Consider the following 17,197-nt stretch of genomic DNA (forward strand, 5'->3'; position numbering starts at 1 on the left):
CATGATCTTGGGCAGCGGGGGTGGTCTGGAGGAGGACTTAGATAAGTATTGCAACTCGGGTTTACTTTAAAAATATCAGTTGCCTGGCTGTCATGCTAATCTTATAGCTTGAGTTACTTTTGAATAACTTACTAGGACTCCTACCCCAGCCAGCACTGATAGGAGCAACTTTATCAAACAACCTTTTCTTTATTTTTATATTGCATCTTCCCTCTATTTTCCCTCTATTTTCCTCTGTGCTGGTGAATCCTGATCTGCCGTTCCATGTGCCTCTAGCTTACTTCAGTGAGTTCATTAATTATCAGTGCGGGCCGTTTCAGCACAGGATGAAGCCGAAAAACGGCTCACCATTCTCCTGCACAAACTCTGGGCCCGCACTGATTACTATTCCCCCTCTGAGTTGTAGCAAATCAGGGGGACACGTAATTCAGGTACCGTTCACTTTAACCCACTGGATTGACAACTAAATCTAACTGATACTCACCTTTCATTATCTGAGTTTCAGCTTTGGTGCCCAATCCACCACCCCTTTGTCAATAATCTTCTCACCTGAAGAACTGGAGCCCAAACCACTGCTGTACTAAAATGACAGAACTGTAGCTGAGGCCTTCATTGTCTGGTGTCCATTCTTCCTGCAACTCCTACTAACCTATTGTACTGTGTTAGCTAGTGGTTGAAAAAGTCAAATGAAGAGCTAAATTATACATTTTACTGTCTAAGTAAATGGATTACAATAGGAAGCATTTGAGACAGCTCAGGTGTATTGCACAGGAATGTGATCATCCATCTTCAAAATGTTGCAGTTAGCCAATAAATGTATCATTTAACTCTTCAGTTTCTAATCTCAGCGCAGAACTGGTCACGCTCCATCTTTATCTACAGTAGATATAAAATTGAAATCTCCTGAAAACAATTGATGCTTGTTGGCGTTAAAAGGGTAGTTTAAGAATTAATTCACTTAAAAACAAAATTGAATAACCCTGCAGCTATTTTGTAATATTGTAATCCTTTCCTACATTAGGGGAGTCTGCTAAGCACTTTCTTTATATGGCAACAGTCTGAATGAAACTGAGAATATTTTCTGCTGTTTATCATCAGCATCTTCATTTATATTCAAAGTAAGCAGCTGTTACAGAGTTCTCATTAGAATATGTGTTGCAAATTGATGGGTGTTACATTAACATTACTGGAACAATGATACAAGGGCATTGCAGCTATTCCTAAGAATAAACTTCACATACTGCTTTCTTAATTTTACCACAGCTCATTACATGTGTCCATATATGTTATTATATGTATAGAAATGTCAGTATGTTCTTAAAGGGAATGTATAGGGATTTTCTTTTGATCTATGTTTTATTGATTAGGTTTCATATAAAAAATATTTTAAAACACGTTTTACAAATGACATATTGCAAATGAAGGCTTTACTGTTAGGGATCCACCAGCTGGTTCAATTGGCACATTTTTTTTCTATAAAACATTTTTGATTTAAAGAGGGATTGTCAGCCACAACATCAAATTCCACTTACCCACTGCTCTGTGTTTATTATGCAGCCTACAACCTTACCCTGCATTGCAAGCATTTCAATCTATCCAGAAATGTTTCTGCTGTAATAAATCTTATCTCAGTCAGCCTGGCTCTATTTGGTAGATTGGTGATGAGTAGGCAGCTTCTCATCTGCCCCCCATATTCCTGCTCCTCACTGATAACCTGAGGGCAGTTCAGTGAGCTGCTGAAATAAGATCTATGCTGTGTTCACATGTGTCTACAAAGCAAGATAACTATGACAGTGCAGTTTCTAGAAGAAAAAACATAAGAGAGGAAATTACATCAGGATTGCCTTCAGTCAGAGGGAGTTAAGATGGAAAATTATTTATGTATTTACTGTATAAAATTCACTGGAATCAAAACGTGGACAGTACAATACATCTTTTATGTAAGTAGAACAATTAGTTATCTACTTATATATGTTTTTATTTCCTTGGATACTATGGCTGTCTCTACTGCTTTAAAGCTACATACAAAGATTTGATGTAGTCAAAGTAAACAAAACTTTTCCTGACACCTTAACAGAAGTTTTGGAATCTGTAGAGACCAGGGTGCTTTTTAACTTAGACAACCTGTCAGTCAAACCAGCAGGTGAGATAAAGGAAGCAAAAGAAGGAGCATTTATCTAAAATATTTTAGATCTTCTTTTATTTTATATATATATATATATATATATATATATATATATATATATATATATATATATATATATATATATATATATATATATATATATATATATATACTGTATATATTTACAGTGGGATGCAAACGTTTGGGTAACCTTGTTAATCGCCATGATTTACCTGTATAAAGCATTGGTTGTTTTGATAAAAAATGTCAGTTAAATACAGGAGACACACACAGTGAGATTTGAGAAGTGAAATGAAGTTTATTGGATTTACAGAAAGTGTGCAATAATTGTTTAAACAAAATTAGGCAGGTGCATAATTTTGGGCACCACAAAAAATAAATGAAATCAATATTTAGTAGAGCCTCCTTTCGCAGAAATTACAGCCTCTAAACACTTCCTGTAGGTTTCAATGAGGTCTGGATTCTGGTTGAAGATATTTTGGACCATTCCTCTTTTCAAAACATCTTCAGTTCATTCAGGTTTGATGGCTTCCGAGCATGGACAGTTCTCTAACTCAAACCACAGATTTTCAATTATATTCAGGTCTGGGGAATGAGATGGCCATTCCAGAATGCTATACTTGTCCCTCTGCATGAATGCCTTAGTGGATTTTGAGCAGTGTTTAGGGTCGTTATCTTGTTGAAAGATCCAGCCCCTGGCGCAGCTTCAGCTTTGTCACTGATTCCTGGACATTGGTCTCCTGAATCTGCTGATACTGAGTGAAATCCATGCGTCCCTCAACTTTGACAATATTCCCAGTGCCTGCACTGGCCACACAGCCCCACAGCATGATGGAACCACCACCATATTTTACTGTAGGTAGAAGGTGTTTTTCATGGAATGCTGTGTTATTTTCCTCCATGCATAACTTTCCTTGTTATGCCCAAACAACTCAATTTTAGTTTCAGTCCATAGCACCTAATTCCAAAAGGACGTTGGCTTGTCCAAATTGCTTTAGCATACGGCTCTGTTTGTGTTGTGGGCAGAGAAAAGGCTTCCTCTGCATCACTCTTGCATACAGCATCTCAGTGTGTAAAGTTCTCTGAATGGTTGAATGATGCACAGTGACTCCATCTGCAGCAAGATGATGTTGTAGGTCTTTGGTGCTGGTCTGTGGGTTGACTCTGGCTGTTCTCACCATTCGTCACCTTTGTCTATCCGAAATTTTTCTTGGTCTGCCACTTCGAGCCTTAACTTGAACTGAGCCTATGGTCTTCCATTTCCTCAATATGTTCCTAACTGTGGAAACAGACAGCTGAAATCTCTGAGACAGCTTTCTGTATCCTTCCCCTAAACCATGATGGTGAACAATCTTTGTCTTTAGGTCATTTGAGAGTTATTTTGAGATCCCCATGTTGCTACTCTTCAGAGAACATTAAAAGAGGAGGGGAACTTACAATTGACCCCCTTAAATACTCTTTCTCATAATTGGATTCACCTATGTATGTAGGTCAGGGGTCACTAAGCTTATTAAGCGAATTTGAGCTCCAATAATTTATAAAGGTTTTGGAATCTATAAAATGACAACAGTGCCCAAATTTATGCATCTGCCTAATTTTATTTAAACAATTATTGCGCACTTTCTGTAAATTCAATTAACTTCATTTCACTTCTCAAATATCACTGTGTGTGTCTCTCCTATATGATATATTTAACTGACATTTTTATTGTAACAACCATCAATTTATACAGGAAAATCATGACGATTAACAAGGTTGCCCAAACTTTCGCATCCCCTGTATATATATATATATATATATATATATATATATATATATATATATATACCATATTTTTCGGACTATAAGACGCTCCGGACTATAAGACGCACCTAGGTTTAGAGGGCAAAAATCAGGGAAAAAAATAAAATAAACCTGGTGCATCCATGGTGCAGGAGTGTCCTGTAGAGCTTCAGACACTAACATCAGCAGCAGGTAACAATATAAATAGAGTAGTGTATATACAGTATATACTGTGCTAGTGCTCCACAGGTAAATAAACAAGGTGCTGTAGAGATAAATGGCTGCAAAAAAAAAATGTGCAAGATGAAGTGCAAGATCAACAGCTTACCCATTAGGAAGACTCCAGAGGGGCACACTACACTCGTTGCCAGATCCTGATGTACCAGGGGTGAAGCATGTATGTCTCCATCCACCACTCCTACCAGCTAGTGTTCAGAGTGGGGAGAGACATAACACAGACTTCGGGAGTGGGGAAGTGCTGTCTGCAAAAGTGGCTCTCGTCCTCAGCTTTTGACTTCTGTAGCGCTGTTACAAGTGGAAAAGCACCTCTGTATTTCCTGTGATGCATGTGTCCGCATACAGGATGCTTACTTCTGCCAAGCTTTGCCTGCTCTGCCTCTTAAATGCTGCCGCCTGAATGATGCGATCACCCTGGACTGACTGGCGATCCACTGCGGCGATCGGCGATCCCCCACTGCGCCGCTGCTGCTGACCTGATGGTTTAGAAGATGCTTAAGTGAAGTCCTGCTGGCTCCCAAGGCATTTGCCAATCATCGCTAATAGCCGGTGCCCGGTAAAATCCTCCGGCATGCAAGATACATACTTCCGTTTAGGAAGTGACTGGAGACGCATTTGATTGGTCGCGCTAGTCCTGCGGGCGGGATGAAGGTACCGCTCCTGAACCAATCACAACCCTCCTTCCCTGACACCAATCAGAGAGGAAGGATTGTGATTGGTTCAGGAACGGTACCTTCATCCCGCCCGCAGGACTAGCGCGACCAATCAGATGCGTCTCCAGTCACTTCCTAAGCGGAAGTATGTATCTTGCATGCCGGAGGATTTTACCGGGCACCGGCTATTAGCGATGATTGGCAAATGCCTTGGGAGCCAGCAGGACTTCACTTAAGCATCTTCTAAACCATCAGGTCAGCAGCAGCGGCGCAGTGGGGGATCGCCGATCGCCGCAGTGGATCGCCAGTCAGTCCAGGGTGATCGCAGCATTCAGGCGGCAGCATTTAAGAAGCAGAGCAGGCAAAGCTGGGCAGAAGTAAGCATCCTGTATGCGGACAGCCGGACACATGCATCGCAGGAAATACAGAGGTGCTTTTCCACTTGTAACATTGTACATTCGGACTATAAGACGCACCAGCTTTTTCACCCCAACTTTGGGGGAGAAAAAGTGCGTCTTATAGTCCGAAAAATACGGTATATATATATATATATATATATATATATATATATATATATATATATATATATACAGTGGTGTGAAAAACTATTTGCCCCCTTCCTGATTTCTTATTCTTTTGCATGTTTGTCACACTTAAATGTTTCTGCTCATCAAAAACTGTTAACTATTAGTCAAAGATAACATAATTGAACACAAAATGCAGTTTTAAATTATGGTTTTTATGATTTAGTGAGAAAAAAAAACTCCAAACCTACATGGCCCTGTGTGAAAAAGAAATTGCCCCCTGAACCTAATAACTGGTTGGGCCACCTTTAGCAGCAATAACTGCAATCAAGCGTTTGCGATAACTTGCAACGAGTCTTTTACAGCGCTCTGGAGGAATTTTGGCCCACTCATCTTTGCAGAATTGTTGTAATTCAGCTTTATTTGAGGGTTTTCTAGCATGAACCGCCTTTTTAAGGTCATGCCACAACATCTCAATAGGATTCAGGTCAGGACTTTGACTAGGCCACTCCAAAGTCTTCATTTTGTTTTTCTTCAGCCATTCAGAGGTGGATTTGATGTTGTGTTTTGGGTCATTGTCCTGCTGCAGCACCCAAGATCGCTTCAGCTTGAGTTGACGAACAGATGGCCAGACATTCTCCTTCAGGATTTTTTGGTAGACAGTAGAATTCATGGTTCCATCTATCACAGCAAGCCTTTCAGGTCCTGAAGCAGCAAAACAACCCCAGACCACCACACTACCACCACCATATTTTACTGTTGGTATGATGTTCTTTTGCTGAAATGCTGTGTTACTTCTACGCCAGATGTAACGGGACACGCACCTTCCAAAAAGTTCAACTTTTGTCTCGTCGGTGCACAAGGTATTTTCCCAAAAGTCTTGGCAATCATTGAGATGTTTTTTTAGCAAAATTGAGATGAGCCTTAATGTTCTTTTTGCTTAAAAGTGGTTTGCGCCTTGGATATCTGCCATGCAGACCGTTTTTGCCAAGTCTCTTTCTTATGTTGGAGTCATGAACACTGACCTTAATTGAGGCAAGTGAGGCCTCCAGTTCTTTAGATGTTGTCCTGGGGTCTTTTGTGGCCTCTCGGATGAGTTTTCTCTGCGCTCTTGGGGTAATTTTGGCCGGCCGGCCACTCCTGGGAAGGTTCATCACTGTTCCATGTTTTGCCATTTGTGGATAATGGCTCTCACTGTGGTTCGCTGGAGTCCCAAAGCTTAAGAAATGGCTTTATAACCTTTACAAGACTGATAGATCTCAATTACTTTTGTTCTCATTTGTTCCTGAGTTTCTTTGGATCTTGGCATGATGTCTAGCTTTTGAGGTGCTTTTGGTCTACTTCTCTGTGTCAGATAGCTCCTATTTAAGTGATTTCTTGATTGAAACAGGTGTGGCAGTAATCAGGCCTGGGGGTGACTACAGAAATTGAACTCAGGTGTGATAAACCACAGTTAAGTTATTTTTTAACAAGGGGGGGGGGGGGGGCAATCACTTTTTCACACAGGGCCATGTAGATTTGGAGTTTTTATTCTCACTAAATAATTAAAACCGTCATTTAAAACTGCATCTTGTGTTCAATTATGTTATCTTTGACTAATAGTTAACAGTTTTTGATGAGCAGAAACATTTAAGTGTGACAAACATGCAAAAGAATAAGAAATCAGGAAGGGGGCAAATAGTTTTTCACACCACTGTGTGTATATATATATATATATACATATATATATATATATATATATATATATATATATATATATATATATATATATATATTACATATTACAATACCCATACAGAAGGATGGGATTAAAAACATTACACATTTACATTCAATGGTAGCCCTAGTAATAACAACTAGATGTTTATATTTTGCACATACAGAGAAACATGCTCTGAAGGTGAAATGCTAGAACTTTGTGCAAGTGTCTAATTTGTTGAATTGTGCACTTTAATTCCTTATTTACCATTAGTAACTCAGGCATATTCTCTGAATCAAAGTAAGATTTCATGTTGAAGTTCTGAAGGAAAATTAAATAGCATCTACATATTTCATGCACTCCGCTCATAGGAACTGATAACTCTTGTAAATAATTGATATTTTCCAGCAAGGCAAATAATTAAAATGGCTTATAAAGTATTTAAAATACCATGCTTCCTTCTAATGGCTAAAGCTATTTCTGAAATTATAAGTCAAATATATTTTGCTGCTTTGCCTCAGTAAAGGCACAAAAAGATTACACGCATATATATATATATATATATATAGTATATATATATATATATATATATATATATATATATATACTCAATGTTTTTCAGTTTTATATTCAAATGGATTTTGACAGGGTTAGCACAATTTAATTTACACAGCATGCCTACCATTTTACACTATGCTAAATATTTTTTTTATTGTGATACAAACAATCACTATGACATTTGTATTACTGTACATTCATAGCCCCACCTCCTTCCCCAAAGTCAATACTTTTCATAGCCAACCTTTGCTGCAATTAAACCAGCAAGCCTCCTCGGTTATACCTCTATTGGCTTAGCACATTTAGTCAGTGGGATTTTTGGACATTCCTCAAGGCAAACCTGATTCAACTCCTTCAAGTTAGATGTTTTGCCATGTGTATAGAAACCTTCAAATCATGTCTCAAATTCTCAGTTGGAATGAGGTCTGAATTTTGCTGTGTCATTCTTATTGTGTCCATACACGATACAATAAAAACGTTCGATTTTCCCGTTTATTCGATATAAATGATCGAATCGAATGAACGTTGAAAATATTTTTTTGTTTTGATCAAGAAATTCATACGATTATCCTGTTTTTTCGCGAAAAATCTGATCGGACATGCTGGAAAAATCTTTATATTCGATCTAACAGAATAATCGAACTAAATTATCTAATTGAAAAAAAAATGAAAAATTGTACCATGTATGGGCACCTTTAGACATTTAAAAATGTCCTTTTACACCACCATCTCAGCAAACATTTACCAGTATGGTCTTTCCACTGATAAAATGTGAGCATTTGTCTCTGTCTCATATTTCTAGCAGACTGAAAAAAGGTTTTCCTCAAAAAATTCCCTGCATTTGGTGCCATCCATCTTTTCTTCAGCCATAACCTAATCTCCTGTTCCTGTCAATGAAAAACATTCACACTACAAATTGTACAAGCAAAGAAAATCAAAGACCATTGGGTGGTAGCATTTTGTAAATAATCTACACCTTCTGTATACTAACCGTCCTTAATCCATCCCAGTGCACTCAGTACATCCGGTAGAACAAGGCTGACAAAATAGGAAAATACATACACATCCCCAGCCTTTACCTCTCATCTCTGTTGAGAGTGAGAGAAAGAAGGGGCCTACAATCTCCTCACTTTTACTCTCCAGAAAATAATGTTCGAGATCTTGGCCAATCTCAGCACATATTAATGCGTCTGACAATAAGGAATAATTTGGTCTCCTACAAGAGTTGGTTGAGTTACTGAGGTCCAATGATGTAGCAAACAATTTGTCCAAATCTGGCATACAAATTGTAAGTGTGAAACTCTTGTGTGTATTCCCATGCTCCCATGTTATGAGATTTCCACACATCTTGAATTAGTAATCATTTTCAAATGCTTGATGTGATAAACCGGTGCTGAGTGGGAAACCCTTTAAAAATGACCCTGTTTCCAACAGGGAATGTATGTTATAAAGAGTTCTTCAGTCCCTAAAAAAAACTATGAACCTACTCTCCGGGTCCCCGTGTACTTGAGAACCTGTAAAGGAAACTTCATTATGAATAAATAAAGGTTCCCATCCCCTGGTTTTCTTTAAACAGTTGTATAATTGGCCCTTGAAAGTCCCCTGTCGAAATGTGTTGGTCACCTAATTTCAAAGTGCAACATCTGGATTAACACAATATCAGGGTTTAATCTTCAAATGCACAAATGTTCTTCTTTAGTGGCGGGCAATAAATTCCTACACATTTTCCAATATCTTTCATCCTAATGCATTTTATCCAGTATAACTAAGGAGACAGCTGAATAAATGTCCAAAACATTCCTCCCATAAGACAACCTAGTGCTGTTGCATGCTGGTACACAGAGGTATGGTCATACAGGATCCACATGAGGGCCGGTCCGAAGGCAGAGGCGAGAGAGGCTTTAGCCTCAGGGCACAGTGTGAGAGGGGGCGCACAACTCACTCAGCTATTATACCCCTATTGTGTATGAAGCAGAGAGAAATAAGAAAAGGGGATACATGGCAATAACTGCATGCCAGATAACTAGAGATTAAGATGTGTGTGTGGGGGGGGGGGAGGGGAGTTTGGGGCCCTGGGGCGCCTCTTAGTCTAATAGCAATCAGTGTATGATGGCTGGGGAGGGGGGATGGAGGGGCGCACTTTGGTGTCTCAGCCTTGAGTGCTGGAGGACCTTGTCCCAGCTCTGATCCGCATACCTCAGTGCAATGTCCCCTCCTCTGTCCCCTAGTTTTCGTAATAACTCCTTGAAAAACCTGACAAAAGTCAAATTTTTCAGATTGAAAGAGGCAGGTTTGCTGCAATGATTCCTCCTATAACCTTTCAATCCCCTCTTTTAAAGAAAATGAATGGGACGGGGAAAAGGAGAAAGGGGGAGATTGGAGTAAAATTGCCGCAAGCCTGTCTCCTGTCTGAAAGTTAGATTTTCAACAAAATACACATTTTTTCAAGGAGTGATTATGGGGAGAGGTACGGACAACACACAGAGGTATGTGAATCTAGTATGAACATACCTCTGTTCTTATCTTAGGTATCTCAGGTGTGCTTAATGTAGGTGTGCTTAATACACGGTCCGATCTCCCACCCGATCGTTTCCACGCTCGATTCTGCATTGAGGACAATTGAAAAAGATAAGTAAAACGAGCGGAAGATAAGAGAATCGCCTGCGGAATCGAGCGGGGAATCAATCGAGCGGGAGAATCAACGGGCAAAATCAAGTCGTGTATGCCCAGCATTAAATGAAATTAGAAGCTCCCTAAAGCCTAACACTTGCTTTATAAAACAAGCATAAAAAGGAATAAATGAAAAACAAAGATGAATACAAAACGTACCTGGTAGTAGGATAGTTTGATAAATCAGCTGACTCCATATTCAAGTAATAGTGTGCAGCATCCATCATTGATTTCCATGTATCACTTGCCTTAAGGTAAAGATATCCAATATGTATTAACAGTTAATGAATTTATTACATATGATTTTATGATAAAGCACTTATTCAGTCTGTGTTTCTATTTTAATTTCCTTCCAAAAAGATTTACTTTACATTTATCATTACAGTATACATTAGCTAAAAAAAGTCTTCCTTTTTGTATTTTTTAATGTATTCGGTTGTATAATTTTCTTTAAGTGAGGTGGAGTTTTCTTTCTGTATTCTACTGGCTGCCCATTTTATTGATTATAAACCTGGTACATTTAACAGCTACTAGAGTTAATGTTACAACAATAAAACCAAAAAATGGAAGACCACAATATAGAAAAGAATGGCCATTGAATGACAGCATCAAAGGCCATTGTTGTTATTGCACCATTCTGCTGACCCAGCACAACCTTGCTGTGAATTTTGAATGACAAAGATTATTTCCTTTGGAACTAGTGCCTTGGTTTTGCATTGTCTTGGTTTTTTAATCCTAATGTTCTATTTCATTGTTTTTAAAGAATTAAGGATTATTCTACTTCATAGATGTCATACGTGCAAACAATGTTGACAGAATTAGCACATATGCCTAATATATTATGAATTAAGGCATACCTAAGACCTTTTTTTTTTAGAACACCATGGGATTGATTTCTTAGACTTTCCCGAGCTGTAGAACAGTGGAGAACTCTAGAGAATATAAGTGATCCAGAAAAGCTGTACTGTATTTTTTTTTTATAGGCTGTCTTCTATTAGGCGGCCACAACTGAGCTAAAAACAAATCAATTTATTAAATGAAATGTAACAAAAAATAAGCCAATACTCTCCCGGATAACTAAATATATAAATACATGAAAATAACAAAGCACCACTCTAAGTTCATAAGGGTTTTTGCATCGTTTGCATTCACAAAGTTCATAAAGGCTTCTAAAACCAAAAGGTACCAAATGCTTGCTTACTTCAGTCCAGCTCCAGATGTGTTGTCTGCTGCCTACTAATGCAACACTCATTGGATAAACTGACCACTCAAAACTCATTGGATAAACAGACCACCTAGGTCTATAGGCACTTATGATCAAGTCACAGATCCAAGGATAACATCACCACTATGCAATGGTTCTTCTATAGTAAATTATCCTTATAGAACGTAAAAGTCAAAAAAGTGAAAGAAGAACCAATCAAAAAAGGGTAAGTAGAACCCTCATAGTGCAGATATATAAAAAAGGTCAACTGGCATTGCTATATCCACCAGACAGGATACAATAGATACAATAGATGGTATGATTTACACTTTTAACACACCTTAGGGCGTAGACCACTGGCCCCACATTGTGCCAGTTTCATCCAATACTTGGACTTGTGGGATTTGATCTTAAGTGTTTATTTACCTAGGCAGTCAGTTTATGCAGTGAATGTTGTGTTAGCGAGGGAGCACAGGACACATTGATTAATATTCAGTAAACATTATGCATCTGGTCAGGGATGTAACATTAGACCCTGCAAGGTATGCAGCTGCAGGGGGTCCAGAAGCCACAGGGGGCCCCTTGTTTATTTTCTCTGTCCTTTGTTGGGTGCGGAGAGAAAAAACTTTCTGCTCTCTGCACAGTTGTTCTAATGGCTGCATCTGCTCTGCCACTGATAACGGACAATACAAAGTTTTGCAGACAAAGTTTTGTAGAGAGTCCCTATTCAGTGTGCAGCAGGATCTTGTGTACAGCGCCCAGTCCCCAACCTCTTTACCCCTCCCCAAGTGCTCTGTAATGTAATGATGTTGGAGAAGTCTGCAGAGCTAGTTCTGCTCCATCAGAGATGAACAGAGTGAGTGTAATAACTAAGCTAAGGCTGGGAGTACACTTGTCTGTCAGTTTTCTGTATGTGTATGTTTCTGCACACCAGGGCCCATATGCAATTCACCTTTTCTCCCAAGTTTTCTCCTACGTCACATATTCACCCCTTGTCATAAAATGCCTTTTAAACCACATGCAAGTAAGAAAATACTCAAAATAATTTTGACATTACTTTTCACTTACTTTTAGATACTTTTTCAATTGGAAGGTGCTTAAAAGTTATTTTAACCACTTCACTTCAGGACTCAGCCTTTATCCCCCCCCCTCCCCCCCTCTAAAGCCCCCAGCACAAATCAAATAACAGGCAGAGTGACCAGATCGCCCCCTTTTTTTCCCCACTAGGGGGATGATGTGCTGGGGGGGTCTGATCGCTCCTGCATGCTGTGGGTGGCGGGGGGGGGGGCACCTCAAAGCCCCCTCCACGGCAGGATTCCCCCTCTCCCTCTTCTCCCTCACTGCCCCGGAGATCGGAGTCTGCACAGGAACGGATCTGTCCTGTGCAGCCTCTAACAGGCTCCTGCCTGTCATGTGACAGCGATCCCCGGCCAATCAGCGGCCATAGAAGCAATAATGCACTGCTGTTTGGCTGGAGTCTTTCTACATTATGATCAAGTGGCTATTGCCTACTGGAATACCAACACTGGCGGCCTAAATTAATAAAGTGTCAGATACAGGTTTTAATTTCAGATTTGGTCTGCCTCAAGTGGGCACACTAATGTGCTTGCACAGGGGCGTAGCAATATCCATAGCAACCATAGCATCTGCTATGGGGACCTGGAGCAGAGGGGGTCCAGGTGGTTCTTGATGTATTCACTATTAACTTTTTTTGTGTTCTTCCACACTCTCAGTGCCAATACACTATATGCAGTGTAGATTGCATGAGAATGTAAATTGCCAATGAATTCATATCTATAGGGTAGGGACAGGTGGCATAGCTAAAGAGTGCCTACATTAGAGGGCCCCATGAAAGGTTTGCAATGGGGCCCCATAATCTCTAGCTATACCACTGTGCTCACGTGTGACCTGAGCTTACACATCAGCAATTTACCATGTGATTCCTGGTCATTGCTGGGATAGCCTTCTATTTAACCATCCTATCATCTTCTGCATTAGGCTATACTATACTACATAAGTATTTAAAGGTGAAGTTTTTTTTCTTGTCTTGAATTTTATATGTTGTTTGGGTCAATGACCACACTCTACCCTTGAGATGTAGGCTTTAATTCATCAGCATACGCTAATGCTGAAAACAGCTGACTTTACCAAGCACAATTCATCAAGGTTTATTAACACATGAAAAGTTGAAATTACCAAGCAGTGAGGTAAATTACCGATTTGTTTGGTAAATACCTCAGCAAATGTCAGTAAATGTCAATTCATCAAGGTTACAGCATTTGGTAACACACAGGAATATGTTGGATCATTACCGGCTGTTCTGATTTTGCGATAACCAGCTTAGAAAGGCTTCCGTGTGGATATCCCTCTGACTGACAACTGCAGAGAACCAATAGAGACAGTTCTCTCTTCTGCAAGCCCCTGTCTCCTCCCTGATAGGAAGCAAAGGCTAGTTTCCTACCCCCCCCCCCCCCCCCCCGGCAGCAAGCAGAGAGAAAAGAACATAATATGTTTTCCTGCCACCCTTCGGCAGTGTAACCCCTGTTACTTTCCTGTTTGAATATGTGGTGGAGCTAGTGGGAACTGGTGGGGAAATGACCTAAGAAGGGCATGTGTAATGTTTCTTGGCAGTTTATCTAAGCTGTGGCAAGTAAATAGAATGTTAAGACTAGTGGGACAGATTCAGAGCAGATTCAGAGCGCATGCGCATGCACATCTAAAGGGATGTTGTGGATGCCTCTTTTCTATTGTACTGCCCTCACTGCACGGAGAAAAGCGTAACAACACAGAGACACACAGAACTGCTGTTAGCGAACAAGGATTTTGTCAATGGGCTTTGGTAAATTACCGAACATCTACTGCACCTGTGAAAATATCGATGAATTAGCACACACTAGTCTAAAATACCGAATTCTGTATTTTATCAACTTGGTTTTTGTTATCGAACAGCCTTTGATGTATTGAAGCCATAGTGTTACCCAATATGAAACTATAGATTATTGATCTAGTGGCTTTTTCTTTGCTCGTTTAGTAGTGTTTTGTATAGCTGCAACTATGACAGAGAGCACACCTGCCAATTCTTTAAGCAGGTAATCCCCTGCTGGACTACAGTAGAGGCCCATTGGCAGTCCAGTGAAGGAGATCGAAAAGGCAACAGCTTTTACCTGTCAAAGTTCATTTAGTTTACTGACACTGATTTAAGGTTAAAGTATGGTGGACACAGATAGCCAAATATTCTGAATGTACAGGATGGCACATTACTGTAGATAATTTGAACATTGTAGTTTGATGTTTAGAGTACATAGTATATTTGTAATATCCCCTCCTATATTATCAACTCAGGCTTCTAACCTAATTTATAGCTGCCATCATCTGACACCCAGGACTAGTACTATTTCCAAAGCATGTGCATCACAGCGTGAAGCTGCACAAGTGCCCAATCTTGCAGAAATAGTACCATTTCCAGAGGGCAGCCTCTAAGGCCCGGTTCACATTAGCGGTGGCTATCCGGAATAGCCGTGCCGGAGCCGCACCGCATGCTGGCCGGACGAAACGGACGCACGGCATAGCAATGTAAGTCTATGCCAGGGTTCACATGTGTCCGTTTCGTCCGGACCGGAGCCGGACCGGATCCGGACTCCGGTGTCCGTTCCAACATGCGCTATTTTTTGGTCCGGCTCCTCCGGGAGCCGTATCCGGGGCGGAGCAGGACTGCACCATCCGGCCAATGGAAACCAATGAGAACCGGAGAGCGCACAACACACTGGCAAAAAATCCGGATGTTCTACCCCACTTCCTATGAGGATTGTTGCGGCGATATTGTATCGGGGACACATGGGCAACCATTTTGGAGTGGAGCAGCACGAGCTGGAGATGTTGGCAGCATGTTGGAGGTGGAGGTGAGTGCTAAACAGCGGAGGGCCTGATTCCACAGGTCCCCCTTCTGCTGACCTCCCAGACCCCAACATTTTTTGTTGTTTTTATACAGGTTGTTATCTCTTTAAGAATCCGGATCCGGACCGCAACCGTGTTCATACCGCACGGAAACCGTATGCAACCGGACCGGATCCGGACAGGAACCGTACGGTTCAGGTCCGATCCGGCTCCGGTGCGGTCCGGACATCCGGTGCGGTTTTTGCAAAACCGCAAGTGTGAACCGGGCCTTAGTTAGGCTTGAAGCCACAGCTTAATAAGGTATTATTGGTGTTGGTCTTTTTTTTTTCTCTTTTCTTTTATGTCTCTGTTTCTCTTTCTCCAATTTTATAGTAATAAGAGGTCTGTGTAGGTTTTGGAGTACACAATCAGCTAATGTACCTAATGGTGTATTGGGGTTACCCTCTTCAAATTAGTATTGGGTGACTTGATGTGATTTTTGTATAGGTACTATGGGATTAAACCCATTGTAATAATAATGTATATTTTTCTATGTGATTGACCTAATACAAATTTTGTATACAAAAAAAAATAAAAAAAATTAAGTATTAAACGATGACACAGGTTCCCTTGCAAAAGGATCTGTATTTTATTTTGAAAAATTGACCTCTCCTTTCCCCTCCTTTTGCCTGGCATTACGCAAACTATGCCATGGGCTTGTTTGTGTAACTAGTGTTCCACACACACACAATGCATACGTTAATTATTTCTGATAACTAATTACAAGTCATAAAACATCTGGCTGAGACAAGTCCTGACAGCCAGGAATATAGAAAAAAAGCTTAGTAGGTCTTTAGTTGGGAGCTGAATAAACAGAAATTACAGAAGCACATGCCAAAGACACAGCTACATCTTTAAACCTAGATTTTATCTATTAAAACCAAAATAAAAACATAAGATTCCAGTCCTATTTAGGAAAAGATTATTATTTATCGACGTTTATTTTAATTTCAGGTTCCCTTAAAATACTGGGCAGTACATATCAATTAAGGAGATAGAAATAAAAAATAAAAGGTAAAATAAAACCTAATCTAATTTGAAATAATATTTCTCTATTTAAATTTGATTTGATGATATTACCATTTCTGCAATTTGTGAACTCCATGAACTCTCTATGGGATTTGGTTCCCAAAAGTGCTTGGAAAATGCCTGTCTTTTGAGCTTCAAGAACTGATTTGTAGCTTCCTCTGTAAAGAACGCAGCTCCTAAAATACCTAATAAGAAAATGGAAGAAGCATAAAATTAAAATCAGTTTTAACTGCTCAGACAAACCACCATTTGTAAATAGAGCTACAATAGCATTTCTCAGCTGCAGCTTTCTTTATAAGGGCCAGTTGACATTTGCGTAAAAACCGTACGGGTTCGGGATGTTTTTTAAGGTCGTTTAGAGCAGGAAGCAGATCCTAATGTTAAAAATAGGATCCACTTACACTTGTTAAAAAAGAACTGATCCGTTTGCTGCATTGCAGTAAACGGAGCGGAGAGTCCGAATGCTGCACTTTTTGTCTGGACCAGCTTGGCAAACGTATGCATTGAAAACCTATGAGAACAGACAGTGTTCATTCTCACCAGGGTAGTCGCCATGTCCACTTCGCCCGCTTTGATCACCACCGTAATGTACAGTTGTGTTCAAAATTATTCAACCCTCACTGAAATTGAATGTTTTGGCCAGTTTGACATTGATTTTGATCATTTCAGTCATCTTGTTTACAATTAAATCAAAGAGGCACTTGTAAATCAGACAAATATAACGTAACATTTATAATGAAATAACCACAAATGTCTTTTCTG

General features: G+C 39.9%; 1 protein-coding gene across 1 annotated transcript in view; it reads right to left on the minus strand.

Annotated features, from left to right (window-relative positions):
* The window catches only part of C2H3orf85 (chromosome 2 C3orf85 homolog), a 39,235-nt gene that overhangs the window by 511 nt on the left and 21,527 nt on the right, over positions 1-17,197 (minus strand). The window contains exons 2-3 of the mRNA XM_068265496.1: positions 16,487-16,620; positions 10,429-10,517 (exon numbers count right to left, since the gene is read on the minus strand). Of these exons, the coding sequence (XP_068121597.1) occupies positions 10,429-10,517; positions 16,487-16,620 (223 nt within the window). The remainder of the gene's footprint in view (positions 1-10,428; positions 10,518-16,486; positions 16,621-17,197) is intronic.

This window comes from Hyperolius riggenbachi, chromosome 2 (genome assembly GCF_040937935.1).
Source record: "Hyperolius riggenbachi isolate aHypRig1 chromosome 2, aHypRig1.pri, whole genome shotgun sequence".
NCBI classification, from domain to species: Eukaryota; Metazoa; Chordata; class Amphibia; order Anura; family Hyperoliidae; genus Hyperolius; species Hyperolius riggenbachi.